The sequence below is a fragment of the Crinia signifera genome, chromosome 11 (assembly GCF_055691185.1).
Source record: "Crinia signifera chromosome 11, ASM5569118v1, whole genome shotgun sequence".
Classification (NCBI taxonomy): domain Eukaryota; kingdom Metazoa; phylum Chordata; class Amphibia; order Anura; family Myobatrachidae; genus Crinia; species Crinia signifera.
The window spans coordinates 29,733,116-29,755,329 of NC_139227.1; the positions used below are offsets into that span (position 1 = coordinate 29,733,116).

Here is a 22,214-nt window from a genome sequence, read left to right on the forward strand (position 1 = left end):
AGTGCTTAAAGAGTTAATCAGACTCTGGAAGTGTTCTGTTACTTGGCAACAGCCGCAGTGAGATTTCCGGTATAAGGGCTGCGTTCTAATGTGTTGCATAGTGTAATCTCTGCTGCCATCTAGTGGCTACTTACAGTAATGAGCGTGACATTTAAAATAAATATTTTATTCATATACTTCATAGCACCACAAGGGTTTAGCGGCACCTTACAAGGCACATAAACTATGACATAAATAGAAGTATTGTGCAAATTTTGTTACGTCAGCAGTCCTATTACACAAATAAACCGCACAAGTAGAACCTAATGTCGGTACTGGTTTTGGCGGTGGGTAGGAAATGATGGTATTAAAAAGGGATAGGGGCCCTGCTTGTGATAGCTTACAGTCTAATATTGCATGAAGGTAATTAAGTTATGCATAATAAATAAGTTGTCACATCTGGTATTTTTGTCCATTATGTAAAAATTAGTATTTTGGTTTGCTCGGTTGAGTGTTCAAAAAAAATATACGTGGCAAATTTTATGGTGTCCCCAGATTTTGGATGTGTCTGGATATTTCATGTCCTAGGAGGTAAGTGCACTTGGGTGACTGGAGAAGCAGAGCCACAATAGTCTAATAAGGAAGCCCAAGTGTTTGGACTGCTAAAGAAAATGCACAGTGTGCGCCATCTTATTGTGAAACCAGGATTTTTCACAATGGAGTTATTGGTGTTAGAAGTGGGCTTCTCATAGAAGCAAGGGATTTGTCAGTGTGGAAGGATGAATGTATGAATATTTAAAACCCTTCTACTCACATTATAAAGCTATTTACCATACTACACCAGCATATATCTCCTTATCTATCACAAAATATCTCCCATCTCCACCACTCGCTCTGCACATGATCTGCGGCTCTCTTCTGCACGGATCACTAGCTCCCATTCACTATTACAGGACTTTCATCGGGCTGCTCCCACACACACAGTAAGACGCTCCACTAGCCTCCAAACTTTCAAGCGTTCCCTGAAAACTCACCTCTTCAGGCAAGCCTATCATATTTAAGTAACACGCGCATAACCCTCTAAGGCACTTATATATTATATAGCTTCCCTTCTGGACCTACAAGCTATGCTATTACTGGTGCCTGTCCTTGTGTTTCCCTACTATGTCCCTATAGATTGTAAGCTTGCAGCAGGGCCCTCCTACCTCCAAGTCTGTCTGTTGTTACCCAGTTTGTTCTATCACTGTCTACTATTGTAAAGCGCAACGGAATCTGCTGCGCTATATAAGAAACTACAAATTAATGTGCCATACAAGTATGTTTATGGGATCGGAGCAAGGGGGACAACAAGGTACCCATATCCTAGCACCCTTTTTCAAATAACTGATCTTCCTTTTCTCTTTGTAGGTGTTTGGCTTTCTGGGCACCATTTCCTATTCCGTGAACACCTACTTGGCACTCAGGAAATGGAAATTTGGCAGGCGATCCCAGAACATGCGTCAGTCCAGTGACTACATGAGAGCGCGCAGCGAGTCTCGCGATGTAGACAACCGCCCTGAGATTCAGCGTTTGGATGCTTGAGCAGAGGAAATTGGGATGTTTGTTTTTTACAAGACTGGGCTTGATATGGAAGCAGCTTGGCCGCTGTGTAAGGTGGAGCGGTTGTTTGTAGCTCATTCCAAGTGTTTTAGACAAAAAAAATGGGATTTCGGGACCTTGAAATATCCCAACATTCCTGTACTGGTCTTCACATTCCTGACTCTTTGTAAGGGAGAGTAGGGTCACGACCTTCTGCGGAGGAGCCACATATAGTGCCCTATATAACCTGCTATGGAATGTTTTTAAGACAGTTGACCAAAAAAAAGAAAAAAAAACCCATGGGATCAAATAGGATTTATGAAGTGACTGTGACCTCTATGAAGAAAGCATTGCCTAGCACAGTAATTGCCCCAGAGGAAAAAAATTGAAATGTTTTGAGGTTTGTACAATTATTTAAAAAAAAACAAATGTTCTTAATCCTTCATTTTAATCTTCTATCTACTATTTAAATAGGACCTATGTTGGTTTTTAATTGTAGTTTTTTTTTTTTTTCTTAATTGCATTTTTTTTTTAATTTTTTTTAAATAATTTGTACATTTTATGATCTTGGCGGACTTTCGGCAATCTCTTTCGGCCAAGAAATTTGGATTATGAAGCAAAAACATCCGCCTCCGGTAATTCTCACTTTTTAATATTTAAATTATTTTTGAATTCTTAGTTTGAAAGTCAGAAGTACACAGTGTATAATATTCAAATGTCATTTTTCCTTTCATTTTTAGTTAATGGGAATGTAACTGTATGATGTCTTTCCTTTTCCAATATGATGCTGATGTTTCTCTGTATAGAACACTATGGACTCGGCCTCCAACACTAGTTCTGAAGCAATATTTTTACTGCGCTGAAGGGAATTGATTGCTGAAAATAACTTACTCTGCTTACGCAGGACTCTCATCTAAAGGGTGTACACACGATTTGATTAGGCTTGTATAACCAAAATCAAATCGAATGGTTTTTAAGGCTCTTTCGATCCGCGTACGATTCGATGCGCGCTCCCGTTTTCTCTATTGAAAAGAAAAATAGATTGTGCACTCAGAAATATCGAATTCTATCCAGTAAATCGAATGTGTACATTGTGCATCGAATGCAGATCAAAATCGATATCGAATGGAAAGCAAAGGCCAAATCGAAGTGAGGTCATATAGGGGAAATCGAAAGCAAATCGAATCAGAATTGCATTGAAAGTAAGTCGATGCGTGTGTACACATCCTTAAAGGTGAAAAGCTGATTTTGTAAGGAGGGATAAAGGTAAAATGCATTGAACACAGACCCACTGCGGCTCTCAAACTCTGTCCTCAATACCCCAAGCAGTTCACTTTTTCCAGGGCCCTCTTACAGGTGCATTAATTACTGACTGACACATTTCAAAAAATCTACAGGTGGAGCTAATTATTTCACTTGTGATTCTGTGAGGAGACCTGCAAAACATGCACTGCGTGGGGCCCCGAGGACTGACTTTGAGAACCTGTGTAGTATTTCCTTCACAAAGCAGATTATTTATTAATAATGTGTATTCTGTGCAGTTGATCTTTATTTGCACATAGTGCTTACTGTTATATTTTGTGGTGCCCAGGTGATCCCGTTGCATCTCAATGCACCATACCCTATAGTCCATCTTTAAATACACAGATTCTTAAAACATGGCAGCTCATTTAAAAGACTCGCAAGAATATAATGTGCCGTCACTGAGGTAACATCGCCAATGCTGAGGTTCTGTTAATACAGGCGGCTGTGAGTGCATACATTCCACTGCATGTACATATTTGGTGTCCTCCGGTATGGCCAATGTTGCATTGTGGGTAAGACTGCAACCTTCGGCCATCTTTAACCCTGGAACACTAATCTTTAGAAAAAAAATTGCTAACAATTGGTTTGGGAGACCCAATCGTTTAGACCCAAACTGCTCATACACTAATCAGTAAATACTGTTCCTAATATCTGCAGAGAGGAGTCTGACTATTACAGCATTAATTGGTAAGGACAAAGGCTTTTCACAGCATGTACACTTGAAGGAGATGGTTTCCGCTCCTTTGTCGAGGGACAAAAAAACAAAACACATATTTGGCGAGGTTGCAGTACCTGGGTAGGTTGTGCTGGAACCAGATTTGCTTGAAGGATACTCTGCGATAATGCATGGGTTTCATAAGGTCAATTTGGTAGCTTCAACTTTGGAACAGTTCGCCTCTAAGTTAGCTATTGAACCTTGGCCTGGCCAGCGCAGTTGTCTTGTCTGATCATCGCACTGTATGTCACCAATGCTTGGTATCCCTACAGCATTGAGTACAATATAGAGCACACATACGGGCCATCGTTTGGTTATTGGGCTGCAAGAAACCATAGAGCACAACTTGTGTGATGTGCTCACTCCGCCTTTGGTGGTGGATCTTACTGTAGTGGGTCTTGTAGAAGTGATGTATTTTCCAGCACGCATTGTAGATAGCAAGCTTTGGTTGCGTCGTATGATATGAAACCAGGGTTTGTTGTCAAAGCAGAATACAGACGGACCGACTGCTTTTGTTGTTCTTGTGTAGCGATGTGGTGGGAGTTGAGGCTTGTTTGTTGTGTTTTTTATTTTATTTTTTTCTGTTCCAACAAGCGTTAGGGTGTGTGGGTCCCGAAACAGAGTTTTGCCTATGGGGAAAAAAAAACTATTTCCAAAAATGTTACCACACAATTGCGAACCATTGCCATTGTTCTGAGAGACCAGACTTCTGCTGCAGCTAATTTATCAACATTCCCAAAATGTTTGTACTGTATTATGGCTGATTGTAGATGTGATTATAATATTAAGGTACTGAAAGAGACCAATTTTTTTTTTTTTTTTCGAAATCTGTATCCTGTTGGTCTGACAGACCCATAGTCTGTTCCAGGGTTAAATATCGGTCTAATTACAGAAAGATTACTACACTCATACTGTACACCAGGGGTGGCCAAACCGGTCCTGGAGATCTACCAATGTTCCATGTTTTCCAGATCACCTAGCTGGTGCACAGCTGTCGTCATTACTAACTGTCACATTTTCAGACCTGCTGCATCATCCCTACTATAGATACACAGGTTGATTGAGACACATGAACTGTTGGTGGATCTTGAGGACCGGTTTGGACACCCCTGCTACGCTGTGTTCAGCTGATGATCGAACATCCTGTCCATGCAGGAATTAGAGGCTGCACCACGCGTGTATATGCAGTATATGGCCCATTGTGCTGTGTACACTGTCCTGCAATATGATGCACAGCAATTGTACCGTAGTCCCTTTTCATCTATTCCAAAACTTGCTACGTTTCCAAGCATAATGTTCAGTCTAGATTATCCTACAGATTGCCTATCCCATATAGTCCCATGGCCCCTTATAAGTTAAAAAGTCACCTATTAAATATATCACTTTGCCTTATTTTTTTCTAGTGCTCGGTAAAAGCACTGACCCCACCCACATCCTAACACAGATGTGATCTCCTGTCTAATGGTTCCCGCCATAGATGCACTATTCTCACACGTGTACAGCTGTTTGGCGTGCATTCTTTTTGAAGCCACTGTGTTAAACCAATCACTGACACCACAGGGTTTTTTTTTATTAAGTGTCTGGTTTGAAGTCCCAGCACTTTGAATTGTGCTCAAGAGGGCAATGCTTTTACTTGCTATGTCTTGGTGCTAAAAGCTTTACCCTTTTTAAATACCTGGTATAAGCACGATCAGAGGCATCGGCTTGCGTCCTAGATGAGGACTTCTGAACTTAATCATTGTAGTTCAGTTGAAGCCATTGGCTTTGCTACCAGAGAACCTCTGAAAAACCTTAGTCCGCAATGGATGTAAACTGCCATAGCAGCAGATACTTTGCAAAAGTGAAAGTAGTTCTGCCCAAAACGGTCTTGGACGTTGAACTGGACATTTATCTGGTTTAGTAATCATTTGGATTTGGTGGTTTAATTCATTAACCACCTGGTTTCTGCTGTGTTTCAGTGATGCTTTACTCCAAGGGTGGCTGAACCAGTCCTTCAGATCTTCACAGTTCGTTTTCCAGGCCACCTGTGAATCTGTAGAATATGTTGGTTAGGAATGGCTGCACCTGTGCACCAACTTTGTGGTCTGGTATCCGTGACCTTTGGTAAATCTCAAGGACTGGTTTGACCACCCCTTCCCCTTTTGCTCATGCCGGCACCTGGTCACATATTGGGAAATAGCTGACCTTGGTAGGAGTGAGCTTGGGCATTGCTGTCCCATGGCAAATATTGGGTACTCTCACCTGGCCTTCTACATGTATACAGCATGCTGTCCATTAACCTATATATAAATATGAAGTATTGTTTTTATACCAATGAGACTGTTAGTCAGCCAACAGGCTTGCACTCTGTTCTTTGCAGCGATCAATGATCTGTATTCGGCGTGTCCTTGCTGAGTTCAGTGGACATTGGGAAGGAAACACTGTAATGACAGTGCTGGCAATAATCCTCTCCCTGGGCTGTGTGTTCGGATGCTAGCAGTCACTACTTATTCCAGCACTTATATCAGGCGTGGCCAAACTATGACCCTTCAGCTGTTTTGAAACTACAAGTCCCATCATGCCTTGCCACAGTTTTGCTATTAGGGAATGCCAAAACTATAGCAAGGGCATGCTGGGATGTATAGTTTCACAACAGCTGGAGGTTCACAGTTTAGCCATGACTGCCTTACATCTTACTCTTCAGCATTGGAGCTGCTGTTGACAAGTAATAGAGAATTGGTACTTTCTTTAGACGTGTTCGGTTATCCCAAGCCTAGACTGGGGACATACACAGCTGCATTATACATGGTGCTTACACAAAGGCAATCATTAATCAGACTGTGTCTCTGTATGAAGGTACGTGACTCTTGTGTGTAGTGTTCTGCTGTGTGTAGGTTGTCTTACATGTTGTGTCATTGTCTCACCTCGTGTGCCTTTTGTCTGGATCTGTCATCACAGATTTGTGTATGTACTGTACATTCCGAAGACCGGATGTGTGTTCTGTTCTCCATGCGCTACAGTAGTGACAGACTTGTAACAATAATATGTCATTAAAGATCAAATGCATTTCCTGTGAAAATGGTGACCGATGTGCTGGGTGTTTGTTAGGGTTTTATATAATGTTCCCTCTTATGGTGTAAATACTGACTGGACAGAGGTTTTATTGTATAGGAAAATAATGTGTCCCCCACCAAAGGGGGGGGGGGGGGGGGGGGGGATTACCTTTTGACGCAATTTAGGCATGCGGCCCTCATTGTCCCTTATGTTTATTGTGATGTCATCTAATGTCACTGCCCCTCCCTCACAAGCTGGAGATCGTAAGAGCAAACTGATTTTATTTTGCTGAATTAAAATGTTGGCGACTGTTTGCTGGATTTTGGGGGTAATTCCAGAACTATCGGACGGGTCTGACTGTGGCACGTGCATATTTGCGGGTCCCCGGACCGAACGGCTTCGACAAGTTTCACACTTGCCGAGCTGTTTGCTCCAGAGTGGTTGGCGGGTGTGGACACTAGGTCAGAGCAGGAGAACGCAGACGGACCGAAGCCTGCCGGTTGCTGACGTCACATGATGGCAGGGCCCACCCCCCTTCGGCGGAATCCGAGGGAGGAAAAAAAGGTCAGTCTAGAATTACTTTTATTTCCGATGGGGAGAGTAATCATTTGATGGCCTGTGCCCATCGAATGATTTCTCTCCCATTCTGCAGCATGCGAGGTAATGCGTTTATGTACACACCCTGGCATGATACCGCGGGGATTCGGTGGGCGTGGGTGGCTGCTCAGCGAGCTAAGGGCCCTTAGTGTATTTATTCAAACTGCTCTTTAGGTATGTGGTTAAGTCGACAGTCAAAAGCACAGCCACTATTGGTTGACATGGTAAAAGCCGACACGAAAAAAGGTTGACATGAGGGTGTGTTTTTGTTTTTTTTTTTAAAGATTTTTCTAAAAATCCCAGTGGGTGCTGTTGACCTTTATGCCCCATACCTGATATTTATGGGGCCTATTTACCATGAAATATTTGTGGGATATTTTATGCAACGAATAGCTCCCTTCTCCCTCACAAATACCACCCCCATGGGTCTCTGTGAGGCTGCGGTGCTGACGGATTTTCTGAGCGCCACAATGCAAACCATTTATATGAATGTTTATTTGTTAGTGGCGTGAAAACCGTCGGGAAGAAACGATTTTGCCTAAAACTCAACGATTGGTAAATATTTCCCTGTATGTAATGCACCTGCTCCTTTGCTCACTGTCGGACGTGACCACACGTGTGTGGGCAAATGAAGATGCACTTGTAAGGATCGGTGTACATGTAGCCACACCACTCTCGGGCCTAGTAATGTACTTGCGTTGTGACCAAACACACTGACAATCAGTTTTTATTTTCGAATAGGATTTCTACCCGCTGCCACATTACACCAGTTATTCCATGTCGCTGCAGATATGGCCGTGTGTGCAGCCTGCTCACATGTACCAGTACCTTGTATGTACATCAAAGTAACCATCTCCTGGCTTGTTCCTCTTTTTGTCTTAACCTCTGTGAGTGGAAATGATCCTAATGGCACTTGCGGCATCTGATGGCATTTATGTCTTATGGGTGACTGTTATTATTTCTTTTTGATTTGAGTGTTTAAAAGCTGTATTTTTGTATCTAACAAGACTAATTTCCTTATTGAATCACCAATATTTACAGGCTTTTGGTTTTTTCCAAGTGCATATTGTTTAATAAATGGATACAGTAAAACTGTGAAGGCTTCTTTCTTTTATTGTACAAAATAATTCACGTGCAATAATCATCTCAAACAATGTATGTAATAAACACAAGGCACATTATCGGTAAGTAGAGATGTATCGGGATTGGTCCCTTGTCCTAGCGGCAGGGCTCTTCTCCTGGAAGCTGTGTTGTCCCAGCGTTTGATTGTCCTTGGAACAGACTACGGAACCTTTTTGTTACATTATTTCCCTACCCTTAGGGGGAGAGAGGTGTAGAAGTATCCAGATCCCAAATTATTATTTACCCAGCTTCAAGATAAAATGCTGTCCGATAAGAAAACATGGAGTGGTCAAAGTCTGATTGTTAATCTAGCATCTGCGTTGTTAATCTAGCATCTGTGTACCAAGTATGTATGTGTACTGTACTATGTATTTGTTACCCTGTATTTTGTGTACCTCTGTATAGCTTTGTACCCTGGATTACTTCTTGAATATACATGCTCTGTATATATAGATCAAGTAATCTGTATTGACAGCCAACAAAGTTTAAGCAGATTCTGGACATTGCCTCATTCTGGTTGCAAAAGTTCACACTTCAAATAAAAAAAAATTCCATAAAAGTTCAAGTATTGCAGCAATCCAGCTCCCAGGATCCTACACTGGTTTTCAGTCAACACATTGCGGGGAATGATAGGTTCTAGAGAGCAAGAAGTACTGCACTTGTGCCACAAGAGGGCGCTATTACTGTACTAATTGTTTCTGTAAGCATCTGCTTTGTCAGTCTCAGCTGCTGCGGAATACATGGTAATCACTACTAAATAAGGTACGGAAACTATGTAAATATGGACTGTGATAGTGTTACTGGAAGCTCAGCTGCAGGTATAGCAAAGAATGACACCCATAGTCTGTTTCTAGGCGGTGTCCTACCCAGTATTTCTATAAATTGTTTTTTAAAAATGTTTCCAGTCTTCGCTCAATGGGTATTATTGGTTCCTATTCGCCGTCGGCTTGACCACGTATCCACCAGGGGTAGACACAATGGAAAGATGTTCATCTGGAGAGTGGTTTTCTCAATGGTCCGTAATGAACCCAAACCCTTCATTCAGAATCCGAATCAAACTCATCATCTGGGAAATAAATGCAAAGTCAGTCATTGGCTTAGTTAGTCACATGATCATGAGGGAAAAAAGTGTTGGGATATGTTGGCTTTGATCGGGGGAGGGAGGGGAAGAGATATTTACTAATGTGGGATTTTTATTGAAGATGGGATGTTGCCCATAGCAACTAACTAGATTATATTATTTTCTAGAACAGTGATGGGGAGCCTTCGGCCCTGCAGCTGTTGTCGAACTACACATCCCAGCATCCCTTGCTATAGTTTTGCTATATGGCCATCCTAAAACTGTTGCAGGGCATTTTGGGATATGTAGTTCAACAACAGCTGGAGGGCTGAAGGTTCCTCATCCCTGTTCTAGAACAGGGCTTGACAAATGTCTTTAAAATGTAGGAGCCAGATAAACTAATAATAGGGACAGTGTCGCTGAAGGCGTGCCCCAAAAATGTACACATGACATAATGCCCATTTACATATACCACACACTGTAATGTCCATTACACATTATACCAAACATCGTAATGCTCATTACATATAATACCACAGGCCTTACATATTATGCCACATCAGTTCTACTTGCCTACATGCTTGTTGCTATGGGTTTCATGCTTCATGCCAGGGGTTAATATGCTGTTGCTATGGGGTTACCATGGTCTGCCAGGGCTAAATGCTTGTTGCTATGGGGTTACCATGGTCTGACAGGAGTTAACATGCTCTGCCACTATGGGGTAAACATGCCCTGACAGGGGATAACATTAGGGTGACCAACTAATCCCTTTAATCCGGGACACATATTAATTACACAGGTTCTGTAGCTGGCTTTCACCTGGTTTTAAACTGCCACACCTCAAGACTCCATTCACCTGGTTTTAAACTGCCACAGAACCTGTGTAATTAATGTGTCCTGGATTAAAGGGATGAGTTGGTTAACATGCACCCGCTCGTGGACCTGCACATTGTCTATGTAGATGGCCAGGCGGTCACTCAGTGAGCTGTTGCAGCGCCTCTTTCTCCTGCAGGCGGGAGATGCGGGTCGGGCTGAGCAGGGTGCTCGTGCTGCTGCGCCGGCCGGACTGCCAGGTGGGGGTGAACGCAATGGCTTGGGGGTGCGAGATGACAACCGGCTCCTAAGCAGCGGCGGCTCCAGCGACCACAGCGCTCCGCATAGACCACGGCTAATAGTACGGCATAACCCCGTGAAGGGAGCGGGAGAGCAGGGATAACGGTCACACGAGTCTAAGATCTGAGCTGCTGCTGGAGGCCAGGGCAGGCGAAAAACCCCCGTCCCCCATATCAGGCTATTTTAAAACTTGCGCCAGATCAGGAGCCCATCAGGAGCCAAGCTACCACTGCCGCTCCTGATTGGCTCCCGAACCGCTCACCACGACGGACCTGCTCTTGCCTCTCTCTGGCTCTATACAGCCGGTGGGAGCGGAGGAGGGGTTGATGACCAGCACTGCACCACAAGACCAGGTCCAGTTTGTCGAGCCCTGTTCTAGAAGGTGCTATGTAAATAATCCCCCTTTCACACAGCATCTCAGAGCTGGCTAATTGTGTGGGCCCGGGTCAAGGTGTGGTGTGAAAGTACCACAGCTTATAACCTGGGTGGACCAACCAGGCAAGTTGATCCTGGTTAAACCCGGGTTGCCCATTCTTTTTCTAAAATAGCTACACTACAGGTGGGGCAAATGTAATGTGCAGAGAGTTAGATTTGTAAGGGGCGGGGCTTACACTGCAATTTTGATTTAAACATTAAAACTGTTCAGCGACTATGGGCTACACGCTAAATATTTTTCCTGCATGCAAAAAATAAAATAAAAAATTGCCTCCCTTATTAATAATAAGGTTTGTTCCAGGTGCTTTTCTCCCAGTGGAACGCCAAGCGATTTCATGCGGACGCCCATAAAACGCTGGACATTCCCTGTGCAAACGCCTCGGCGAGTGTGAACTACATATGTGCAAATACGTGCATGCACAGACCCCCATATCGGAACAGGGCTGAATGTGCCCCGTTCCGATCTAACATGAATCAGGTCCTTTATGCCTTCAGCAGTAACTAACAACATCACTGAGGCAGGAGGTATAGGAGGTACACGCTCTGTGGGTAGCACAGTCTAACCATAACTATTACAGCATGAACTGTCCACAGTGACTAGATAAATGCTGACAGGGTCAATTTTATACTTCCTGTTATGCCGTAAGCTCTGCACCGGCTTCACCCTGTCATCACTTCCTGGATGTGGCCTGCTGCCCACGTACTACATTATTATTACCAGTTACTTATATAGCGCACACATATTCCGCAGCGCTTTACAGAGAATATTTGTCACATCAGTCCCTGCTCTGTGGAGCTTACAATCTATATTCCCTACCACATGTACACACACACACAGACATTCTAGGGTTAATTTTGTTGGGAGCCATTTGACCTACCAGTATATTTTTGGATTGTGGGAGGAAACCGGAGTACCCGGAGTAAACCCATGCAAGCACGGGGAGAATATACAAACTCTGCACAGTTAGGGCCATGGTGGGAATGGAACCCATGACCTCAGTGCTGTGAGGCAGTAATGCTAACCATTACACCGTCCGTACTGCCCCGTACATTACCATAACATGGCGCAGACTGGAGGATGGCAGTTTCTATTTATTACAGGAGTTTAACTCATGGCTTCCATAATCTAAACATTTCCAGATATCAGGACATTCTCATTGGAAGACAGCAGGGACATTTAGCTGTATAATCAGGGAGTTCTGATGTCATCACTACCACGTACACTAGGATTCCACTCACTCACTACTCTGAGTTATTATAGGAACTGCATGCTGCTGCGGGTGACCTGTATCACAGCCATCTTTTTATTATTATTGATAAGGCACAAGGGATTCTGTAGCACCATAGAAGGGGATAAAATAAAATCGGAATCGGAAGTGGGGATGAGGGAGGATGAGGCACAGAGCCAAGATGGCGGGAATGAGTGTGAGATGATGTAGTGTAAGGGGTTAGGGCAAGAGCTTTGTAGGTGACAAAGAAGGGACCCAATTACCCTCACAGCGTAACACATACCATCTGACTTCTGTTGCTGAGGTTCATTCTCTTCTGACTCCCCCTTCTTTAGGAACTGAATGAGGTCATTGAAGATCAGGTAGAAATCTATGGCGTACACAATGGTTGCAATGAATCCTAGCACCTAAGGAATAGACAAAGGGTAATATAAGATGATGTATTTCTTCAGGAGAACCATAGACTGGAATAACCGTACAGTATATATTTCCTCTTTATGTCAGAGTGGGGTACCGGATGACGCTCCGACAGGGGGGATCCTAACATTCAGTTTCCCGACGGGGGCATCCCGACTGCCAGTGCTCCGATGGGGGATCCCGACTCACAGGGGCTATTCTCCCTTGTAAGGATCCCGACCCCCATAGAGGGAGAATAGAACCTGTGTCGAGCGTAGCGCTCGCGCTCGGAGCACGGGCAGTTGGTATTCCGACATCGGGATCCTTCCTGTCGGAGCACCATACCACACCCGTTGTAGTGGACATTGGCACTACGATACAGCAGGCACCAGAGACGGTTTCCCTCACCTAACAGTAGATGTAAGCTGTGATAACAGTGGGGAAGTGAGCCAAGGCAACCAATCAGCTGCTACGTAGCATTTTATAGAATGCACTTGATAATGGTTATTTCAAAGCTGATTGGTTGCCATGCACCCCTTGTTGGGGGGTGTTTGTTTTGTCCTCACTCCGGATCATTACAAAAGGTTTTCTAAAAGGTCTATTATATGGGGGGAAAAATTATCAGTCTTAGGCAGGGCTATTTTTGTGCAGGCTCCAGCAGGAACTGAGGCCCTTATTCTAGTTCACTCTTTCAGACAAAATATTTCTTAGATGGACAAAACCATGTGCACTGCAGGTGAGGCAGGTGTTACTTGTGCAGAGATAATTAGATTTGGGTGGGGTTTTACACCTGCCTCACCTGCAGTGTACATGGTTTTGTCCATCTAAGAAATATTTTGTCAGAAAGAGTGAACTAGAATAAGGGCCTCAGTTCCTGCTGGAGCCTGCACAAAAATAGCCCTGGTCTTAGGGGGATTTAATTGCAGGTGATCATCACAAAACAAAAACCAATACAAACAATTTATTTTTATTTATTTTTTTAAGTGTGTTTTTACAACTTGCTGTGCCAGATCCAAACACACACACACACACCGTTATTTTCATTATTTAAAACACCCGTTTAAAATTCAGTACTATGAATCACAGCGGATATGATATAAGGTGCGTACACATGGCTGCAATTATGCATTAAATCGCTGGCAAAATGGTCGCTCAGTGACCATATTGCCAGTAATTTAATGTGCAGCCAGCGATAAATGGCTGGGAGCGCGCTCCCGCGGCCAGCGCTTCATGGTCGCTGGTCGCAGGAGCTTGCTCCTCAGATTCTGCACAAAATTGCAGGTCGCTGGTGCACAAAGCACTGTGTACCAGCGACCAGCGACACTAGCCTCCTGCGCCGCCCGGGTACCCGCCCACCTGTCCTGTCACAGCGTGACATTCCGGCCCGGGTACCCGCCCACCCGCCTTGTCACTCACCGCCTCACACGGAGACACGGAGCAAGCCCCTGCTTCTTGCTCCGGTCTTCCAGCGCGCCGCACACAGCAGCAGCTCCGTTAATGAAGCCCACTACTACACAGCCGCACTATCCAGTAAGTGCATAGGCTGTAGTAGAGGGCATTGGTGTCGGGCAGCATGATTATGTTCATGCTGCCCATCGATGGTGATTTGCACCATCGGTGGGCAGCATGAGCATTACCATGCTGCCCCACACCAATAGTATGTGACCAGATTAAAAATGAATAAATAAATGAATAAAATGAATAAATGAATTTTTTTTTGGGTGGGGGTGGGGGGGGGGGGGTTTGGGGCAGTGGGGACCGGTGGCAGGGGCCACACGGCCGTCTTGTGCCCCCACACCCCTGGTGGGAGCGGGGCCCTAGCGGCTGCTGCCGCTAGATTATCCTGCCCCTACAAAGATGACCCTTGCTACATCTGTAGGTACTTGTGGATTATCACGGCTCCCATCGCATGCCATCACATGCCAAATGTAGTGGCATGAGATGGGATGCGATTTTAGCCGATTTATGGAAAAACCGCATGCGATCGCATCGCATACAAACAAATCGCATGCGATGCGATTGCACCCAATTTTGCACTGAAATGCATCCAAATGCATTGAAATGTGTAGGAAACATGTGAAATGCCCCCAAATGTCATTTTTCATAGTGTACCACCCCCACTATCAACGTCAACACGAAGCGTGGCGAGCGCAGCGAGCCCTGCGAGGGGACGCGGACACCTGTGAAGCCCGCGAGGGGATGCGGACACCTGTGAAGGTATCCGCGTCCCCTCGCGGGGCTCGCCATGCTTCGGGTTGATAGTGGGGGTGGTACACTATGAAAAATGACATTTGGGGGCATTTCACATGTTTCCTACACATTTTAATGCATTTGGATGTATTTGCGATGCGATTTTTTTAGCATACGATGGCCATCGTGGGAGCCGTGATACTCCACAAGTACACCATATACAGACTTCCCACAACCCATGTCAATCATAAATGAATTTAAATAGAGGGTAAAAAAAATCTAGTCAAAATTGCTAGCAATTTTCAGGGAAATTGCTGGTCCCTCTGAAAAACTGGACACCGAGCAATATATTACTCAGCAATATATTGCAAGCAATATATTGCTAGCAATATATCTCCCCTGTGTGTACACAGCAATACAGTATGTTAGGGCCTTATTTTGGTTCATTCTTTCTGACAAAATCCTTCTTAGATGGACAAAACCATGTGCACTGCAGGGGGGGGGGGCAGATGTAACATGTGCAGAGAGAATTAGATTTGGGTGAGTAATTTTGTTTCTGTGCAGGGAAAATACTGGCTGCTTTATTTTTACACTGCAATATAGATCTCACTTTGAAGTAAAACCCCACCCAAATCTAATTATCTCTGCACAAGTAACACCTGCCCCACCTGCAGTGCACATGGTTTTGCCCATCTAAGAAGGATTTTGTCAGAAAGAATGAACCAAAATAAGGCCCTTAGTCACTAAGATTTTAAAGCCCACAGACCGTGCGATATAAGGTTAACCGTAACCCAGGAACAGACAGCCACAGACAGAACCCCACGAGATGGGTGGATTTCTCACTCACCGCAGCGGCTTTGGATGCCGCACAGGAATACTTGGACAAAGCCACAAGTGATATCACAAAATAGATAATGGCAGCAGAGACGCAGCGAATGAAGTCCTACGAGAGAGAGAGAGAACAATGTTAGTTACAATTGCATTTGTGACATTTAGGGCTACATGTACAGTAATCACATGATATCATAATAATCAAATTAGCCCCAATGTTTAATGAGGCAATCATAAAGTGATTGCCACATTGACCAGTGGCCACTTATTATGGCATAGATGATAGACAATGTCTAGGCCGACAGTGACGAAGAGTCAATCCGGGTCATAAATCCTGGTTTTCCGACCCTAAAATTTACCAGGTTGAGGAACCGGGATTAACGACCCGGATTCACCTTTTACACAGAACACGGACCCGGGTTAGTCAGCAAATTACAGGGTTGAAATTTTTAACCTGGTAATTTGTTGTTCAGTGTGAAAGGGGGTCAGGCTGCTCCTGGCAAAATGACCGGACACTAAATGCCGGGTAATTGCTGTGTTGTAAGTCTGAAAGGGGTATGAGGGACCTCTGGAGTAATATGGAGGAAGGGATATGGTCATTGGGTCACCAGCAAGTAGGTCGACATGCAGGAAGGTCGACATGGGTTAGGTCGACATGGGGAACGTCGACATGGGGAACGTTGACATGGGTTTTTTCACTTTTTTGAGCCGACGTGCCGATAGCCGGTATTTCATGGTCTACCACCCACTAGGGCGTGGTGGGAGAATATAATAGTGTGCCGCGTGTGGCGAGGCACCGTGCCCGAAGCATGGCGAGCGCAGCGAGCCATGTGAGGGGACGCGGTGCTACATTTCAGTGTCCATGTCGACTGGGTCTACATTCGGGTCAAAAAACAGTGACAAACCCTGTGTCGACCTTTTGACTGTCGACCTTCCCCATGACCACCTAATGACCCTGTCGACCTAGCCCACGTCGACCTTCCTGAATGTCGACATAGTGGTGTCGACCAAATGCTGGTGACCCAATGATCCATACCCTTGGAAATATATCCAACCTTGAAGAGAGATAATGTACCCACTAATCAACTCCTAAATGCCACGTTACAGGCAGTTTGATTGGTTGGTGCGCTGTCACTCATCATGGCTTAGTACATATGCCCCACTGCAGTAGCGCACGCAGGGGGGGATTCTGAGTACCCAGAAACCCCCCCAGGAGTCTAAGGGCCCTAGGCTGAAAGCTGAGGGTCCCCTCTTTCCATAGGTACAAGAATTTTAAAAATCGGCCCTTGGGAACCAGAGATATCTGACTTCAAAGCATCCAAGCCTGTTAATTGCTCTTCCCAGTCAGATATTTCAGGTTCTATCTGAAGAGTTTTTCTAAGGGTATATTCCAAAAGCTGAGACTTTGAGGGACACTAGTAGCTTGTCTCTACTGTTCCCAGATCCAGAGATATCAGCCTTCCAGCAGCTGGTTACTGCTCCAGCTCCACACACCTGGTATGTACTTTTATATACTCATTGGCAGATTGCTCTGCCTCCTGAAGTCTGATCCCATAGTCCCCAATACCATTTGGTAGGTGAAATTCTCTAGTTTTTAATTCCATTAAAATCTAAGAAATTTATTTCTGGGAACGGGAGATATCTGCAGTCAAGCAAGCTGTCCTCCCACCAGAAAATTATGAATAATAAGCCCACTCCATTATACACCCCTCCTCTGCATATTAAACATCGTCTACCACCCTGGAAGTTGTGTATCAGGGCCCCTTCATTCAGCCCAATGCCCCCTTCTCCCACCCCATCTCTCACCATCTGTGCAGTAAAGGGGTAATTAGTGGAAATTACGGATCCAGGCCCTACATGCTGAGCGGTTGATATAATACCCCCTACCACCCGCAGGGCATCAAAGCTTCCCCCACCCCTACCGCTGGAGGATCAGTAGGGGCCCGAATACATTGCTATGCCCAGGGGTCTACACTGCTGTTGATGCCCCTGTATGTGTGTATATATATCTATGTATTTTTTGTATTATTATTATTTATATACATTTGGTCTATCTATAATACTTTAACTGACCCGGCATATACTGGGTCACCTAAGTGTCCATCTCCGTGCTTTGCTCCGCCCCCTGGAAACCCCCTTCTGAAAATCCTGCGTTTGCCCCTGCACTGTCTGCTTTGTACTCAGCAAGCCGGTACCGGCCTGCACATCTCAAGCCTGGGAGTGTTTCTAGGGAGAAGGCACAAACAGGGAAGTTAATATGTGGTATGTGCTGCATTTCAATGACCTCAGTCTTGTGTTGTGTTTCTGGAACACAAAAATACATTGCATTCTGGGAATTCCCAGATGTCCTAAATGACTTGACCACTTACCAGCAGAGGCCACAAAATCCCCTTCAGCTGCTCATTCAGTTTAGTGGAATAGGCAAAAAACGTGAAGAGACCCCAGAGGAACTCTATAAGGGGCACGGTCATAAGGCTCACGGCGGACGATGCCACGTAACAGATGAACGTCAGGAAGGACACCACCTGCAAACCATACCAGAAATGTTGTTTTCAGCGGGGAAAATATATTTGCAAGCAACACACACACACACACACAATACACACTAACCAGTGTATTGCTTGTACATTTTGGAATCGGACGTTACATCAGGCTGAGGGTCCCTGGTGGTTTTATATCGTACCACCCTAAACATTTGCAGCTCAGCCTACAAGTGTTATATTTGAGCAACTAGGAGCATTAAATCGGATCAAATTGGCTGTCTCTGACATGCCGTCAGGTACGATGCGCGGTCCCATTCGCTTCGGACCCAAGCAGGTGGTCGGACCTGCTGGCCGTCCGACCACCCGTCCTGACACCTCCAACGTGGGCAGCGGGTCCGGTGGATGGGAACTGAGTGAATAGCGCTATTCACCATCGGAATACACATGGATTTGGTAGAAAAGAGCCGCGGATTCATCAGTCCAGCAGCCATTTTCGACCATGCAGATAAGTCTTCGGGAACAGCTGCATTGAATAGATGTGTGCCCATATTTCCGACTGTCGGCCATATCGGCACAATAAACACCTCGATTCCCCAATGGTTGTTTTGTGGATATTAAACATTCGAAAACTCTCGATTCCCCGGCAGGGATTGGGGAACCTGGACTCTTTTACATGCTTCATTTCTTCAATCTGCCAATGGATTGATGATCATAGATCATAGCCATATAGTCATCAGATTGTGAGTTGTTCCAGCAGGTCAGCAGAGCGGAAGGAATGCCCCCGCTGGTGTATAAGCCACTTAAGAACCAGTCCCGGAACATTACTAATTTGGTATCTGGCGAACATTCAAATTGGTGCCTCCTATTGCCTCAGCCTGTTCAGCTCCCCCCAATACGATCCATACAAAGACAGACATTGCTATACTGCTGCTTACCTCAGATATGGGTGTGGTATAATACCCCGACAGTCGGGATTCCGACTGCACAACATGGGGAGCGCAATGAAGCCCCTTGCGGGCTCGCTGCACTCGCCACCTATTTTATTCTCCCTCTATGGGGGTCGTGGACCCCCACGAGGGAGCAGTCGGGGTTCCGACCTCGGAGTACTGACTGTCGGGGAGCCGTCCGGCACCCTCAGATATATATGTATATCTGTGACTCCAGATATCAGAGATTTAGCATAACAAACCGTTTGCTGCACTAAAAACAGCCCCATCTGTAAACAACTGGATAAAACAACATACTCGTCAGCAATAAACACAGATACCTATTGTAGTCAGCTATAAGATGCCCATGAGGAAAGTCACAATCTCAAGTACTATATGCCTGCGGCCCCTTTAAATTTAGCATCTGGATTTTACTAGCCAAGTAACAGCCCTGGGTGTGGTTATTCATTATCTAGTCCCCTATCCCCGAATCCTGAGGTTAACTATGTATGATCAGTCATAAAAGTCAACAGCTGCATTTTCCATCTGCTAGGAGTAATAACCCCTCCCCCAGGCACATGGTGACTGCATTATGGCTGGGGGTAAGATGAGGCTAGGTGCTAGGCAGTTACAGAGAAGACAGCAGGGCAGATAAGGGGATACACATACCAGAGGCACTCAGGACAAGGGACATATAGGGTTTGAGATGACCTGAAGGCAGAAGGGAAGCTACAGAAAGTCAATGAGGGTGACACAGGTCTGTAAGACTGAGCGAAGGGCAAATGACAAGAATGCAGGAGAGTGAGGGAAGGAGAAGAGGTCCGAGGCACAGGCAGTCTAGGACACTGCGATAAGTGTGAGCGGGTCTCTGGATGAAGGAACAGGGTCTATGGCTGAGGGGTCCTGGATGCAGGGACAGGGTATAGGGGCCAGGGGTCCTGGATGCAGGGACAGGGTATAGGGGCCAGGGGTCCTGGATGCAGGGACAGGGTATAGGGGCCAGGGGTCCTGGATGCAGGGACAGGGTATAGGGGCCAGGGGTCCTGGATGCAGGGACAGGGTATAGGGGCCAGGGGTCCTGGATGCAGGGACAGGGTATAGGGGCCAGGGGTCCTGGATGCACGGACAGGGTATAGGGGCCAGGGGTCCTGGATGCAGGGACAGGGTATAGGGGTGAGGGGTCCTGGATGCAGGGACAGGGTATAGGGGTGAGGGGTCCTGGATGCAGGGACAGGGTATAGGGGCCAGGGGTCCTGGATGCAGGGACAGGGTATAGGGGCCAGGGGTCCTGGATGCAGGGACAGGGTATAGGATGAAGGGTCCTGGATGCAGGGACAGGGTATAGGGGCCAGGGGTCCTGGATGCAGGGACAGGGTATAGGGGTGAGGGGTCCTGGATGCACGGACAGGGTATAGGGGCCAGGGGTCCTGGATGCAGGGACAGGGTATAGGGGCCAGGGGTCCTGGATGCAGGGACAGGGTATAGGGGCCAGGGGTCCTGGATGCAGGGACATGGTATAGGGGTGAGGGGTCCTGGATGCACGGACAGGGTATAGGGGCCAGGGGTCCTGGATGCAGGGACAGGGTATAGGGGTGAGGGGTCCTGGATGCAGGGTCAGGGTATAGGGGTGAGGGGTCCTGGATGCAGGGACAGGGTATAGGGGACAGGGGTCCTGGATGCAGGGACAGGGTATAGGGGTGAGGGGTCCTGGATGCACGGACAGGGTATAGGGGCCAGGGGTCCTGGATGCAGGGACAGGGTATAGGGGCCAGGGGTCCTGGATGCAGGGGCATGGTATAGGGGTGAGGGGTCCTGGATGCACGGACAGGGTATAGGGGCCAGGGGTCCTGGATGCAGGGACAGGGTATAGGGGTGAGGGGTCCTGGATGCAGGGACAGGGTATAGGGGTGAGGGGTCCTGGATGCAGGGACAGGGTATAGGGGCCAGGGGTCCTGAATGCAGGGACAGGGTATAGGGGTGAGGGGTCCTGGATGCAGGGACAGGGTATAGGGGCCAGGGGTCCTGGATGCAGGGACAGGGTATAGGGGTGAGGGGTCCTGGATGCACGGACAGGGTATAGGGGCCAGGGGTCCTGGATGCAGGGACAGGGTATAGGGGCCAGGGGTCCTGGATGCAGGGACAGGGTATAGGGGTGAGGGGTCCTGGATGCAGGGACAGGGTATAGGGGTGAGGGGTCCTGGATGCAGGGACAGGGTATAGGGGTGAGGGGTCCTGGATGCAGGGACAGGGTATAGGGGTGAGGGGTCCTGGATGCAGGGACAGGGTATAGGGGTGAGGGGTCCTGGATGCAGGGACAGGGTATAGGGGTGAGGGGTCCTGGATGCAGGGACAGGGTATAGGGGTGAGGGGTCCTGGATGCAGGGACAGGGTATAGGGGTGAGGGGTCCTGGATGCAGGGACAGGGTATAGATATGAGGGGTCCTGGATGCAGCATAGCATGGTGTAATGGTTAGTATTACTGCCTCACAGCACTGAGGTCATGGGTTCGATCCCCACCATGGCTCTAACTGTGTGGAGTTTGTATTTTATCCCCGTACTTGCGTGGGTTTCCTCCGGGTACTCCGGTTTCCTCCCACATTCCAAAAATATACAGGTAGGTTAATTGGCTCCCAACAAAATTAACCCTAGAATGTCTGCGTGTGCGTGTACATGTGGTAGGGAATATAGATTGTAAGCTCCACTGGGGCAGGGACTGATGTGAATGTTCAAATATTCTCTGTAAAACGCTGTGGAATATGTGTGCGCTATATAAGAAACTGTTAATAAATAATAAATGCAGGGACAAGGTATAGGGTGAGGGGTCCTGAATGCAGGGACAAGGTATAGGGTGAGGGGTCCTGAATGCAGGGACAGGGTATAGGGGCCAGCGGTCCTGTAAGCAGGGACAGGGTATGGGGGTGAGGGACAGTATAGAGTTCCTATAGGATTACTTCAGAGCACCACGTGAGAGGGTCCCTGGGAGAATAGGAGAAGGGCTCGGAGGGGCTGGACCACTTCTGATGATGGGGCTCTTACCCACTCTGCCAGCAGCAGCTGCCCTTTGCGAGAGCTCAGAAACTCCTTCCCCGGGATGATGGCTCTGAGCGCGGACGGGGGTGCCCGGGGCTGCTCCGCTGCTTCGGGGTCATCCATGCTCGGAGGGGAAGCTGAGCAGCTGAGTTTCTGTTTTTTGGAAAAGGAAGGGGGAGCGGAAATGGTGAC

The 22,214-nt window shown here is 46.6% G+C and overlaps 2 protein-coding genes across 2 annotated transcripts in view; one reads left to right on the forward strand and one right to left on the reverse strand.

Annotated features, from left to right (window-relative positions):
• The window catches only part of CMTM4 (CKLF like MARVEL transmembrane domain containing 4), a 27,108-nt gene extending 18,802 nt beyond the window's left edge, over positions 1-8,306 (forward strand). The window contains exon 4 of the mRNA XM_083165108.1: positions 1,387-8,306. Coding sequence (XP_083021234.1) covers positions 1,387-1,560 — 174 coding nt within the window. The 3' untranslated portion in view covers positions 1,561-8,306. The remainder of the gene's footprint in view (positions 1-1,386) is intronic.
• On the reverse strand, positions 8,298-22,214 carry CMTM3 (CKLF like MARVEL transmembrane domain containing 3). Its single transcript, XM_083165109.1, has 5 exons — positions 22,029-22,214; positions 17,953-18,108; positions 15,600-15,695; positions 12,450-12,573; positions 8,298-9,395 (listed from the first exon to the last, which is right to left on the reverse strand). The coding sequence occupies exons 1-5, from the start codon at positions 22,143-22,145 to the stop codon at positions 9,367-9,369; spliced, it is 522 nt and encodes a 173-aa protein (XP_083021235.1). The 5' UTR covers positions 22,146-22,214; the 3' UTR covers positions 8,298-9,366.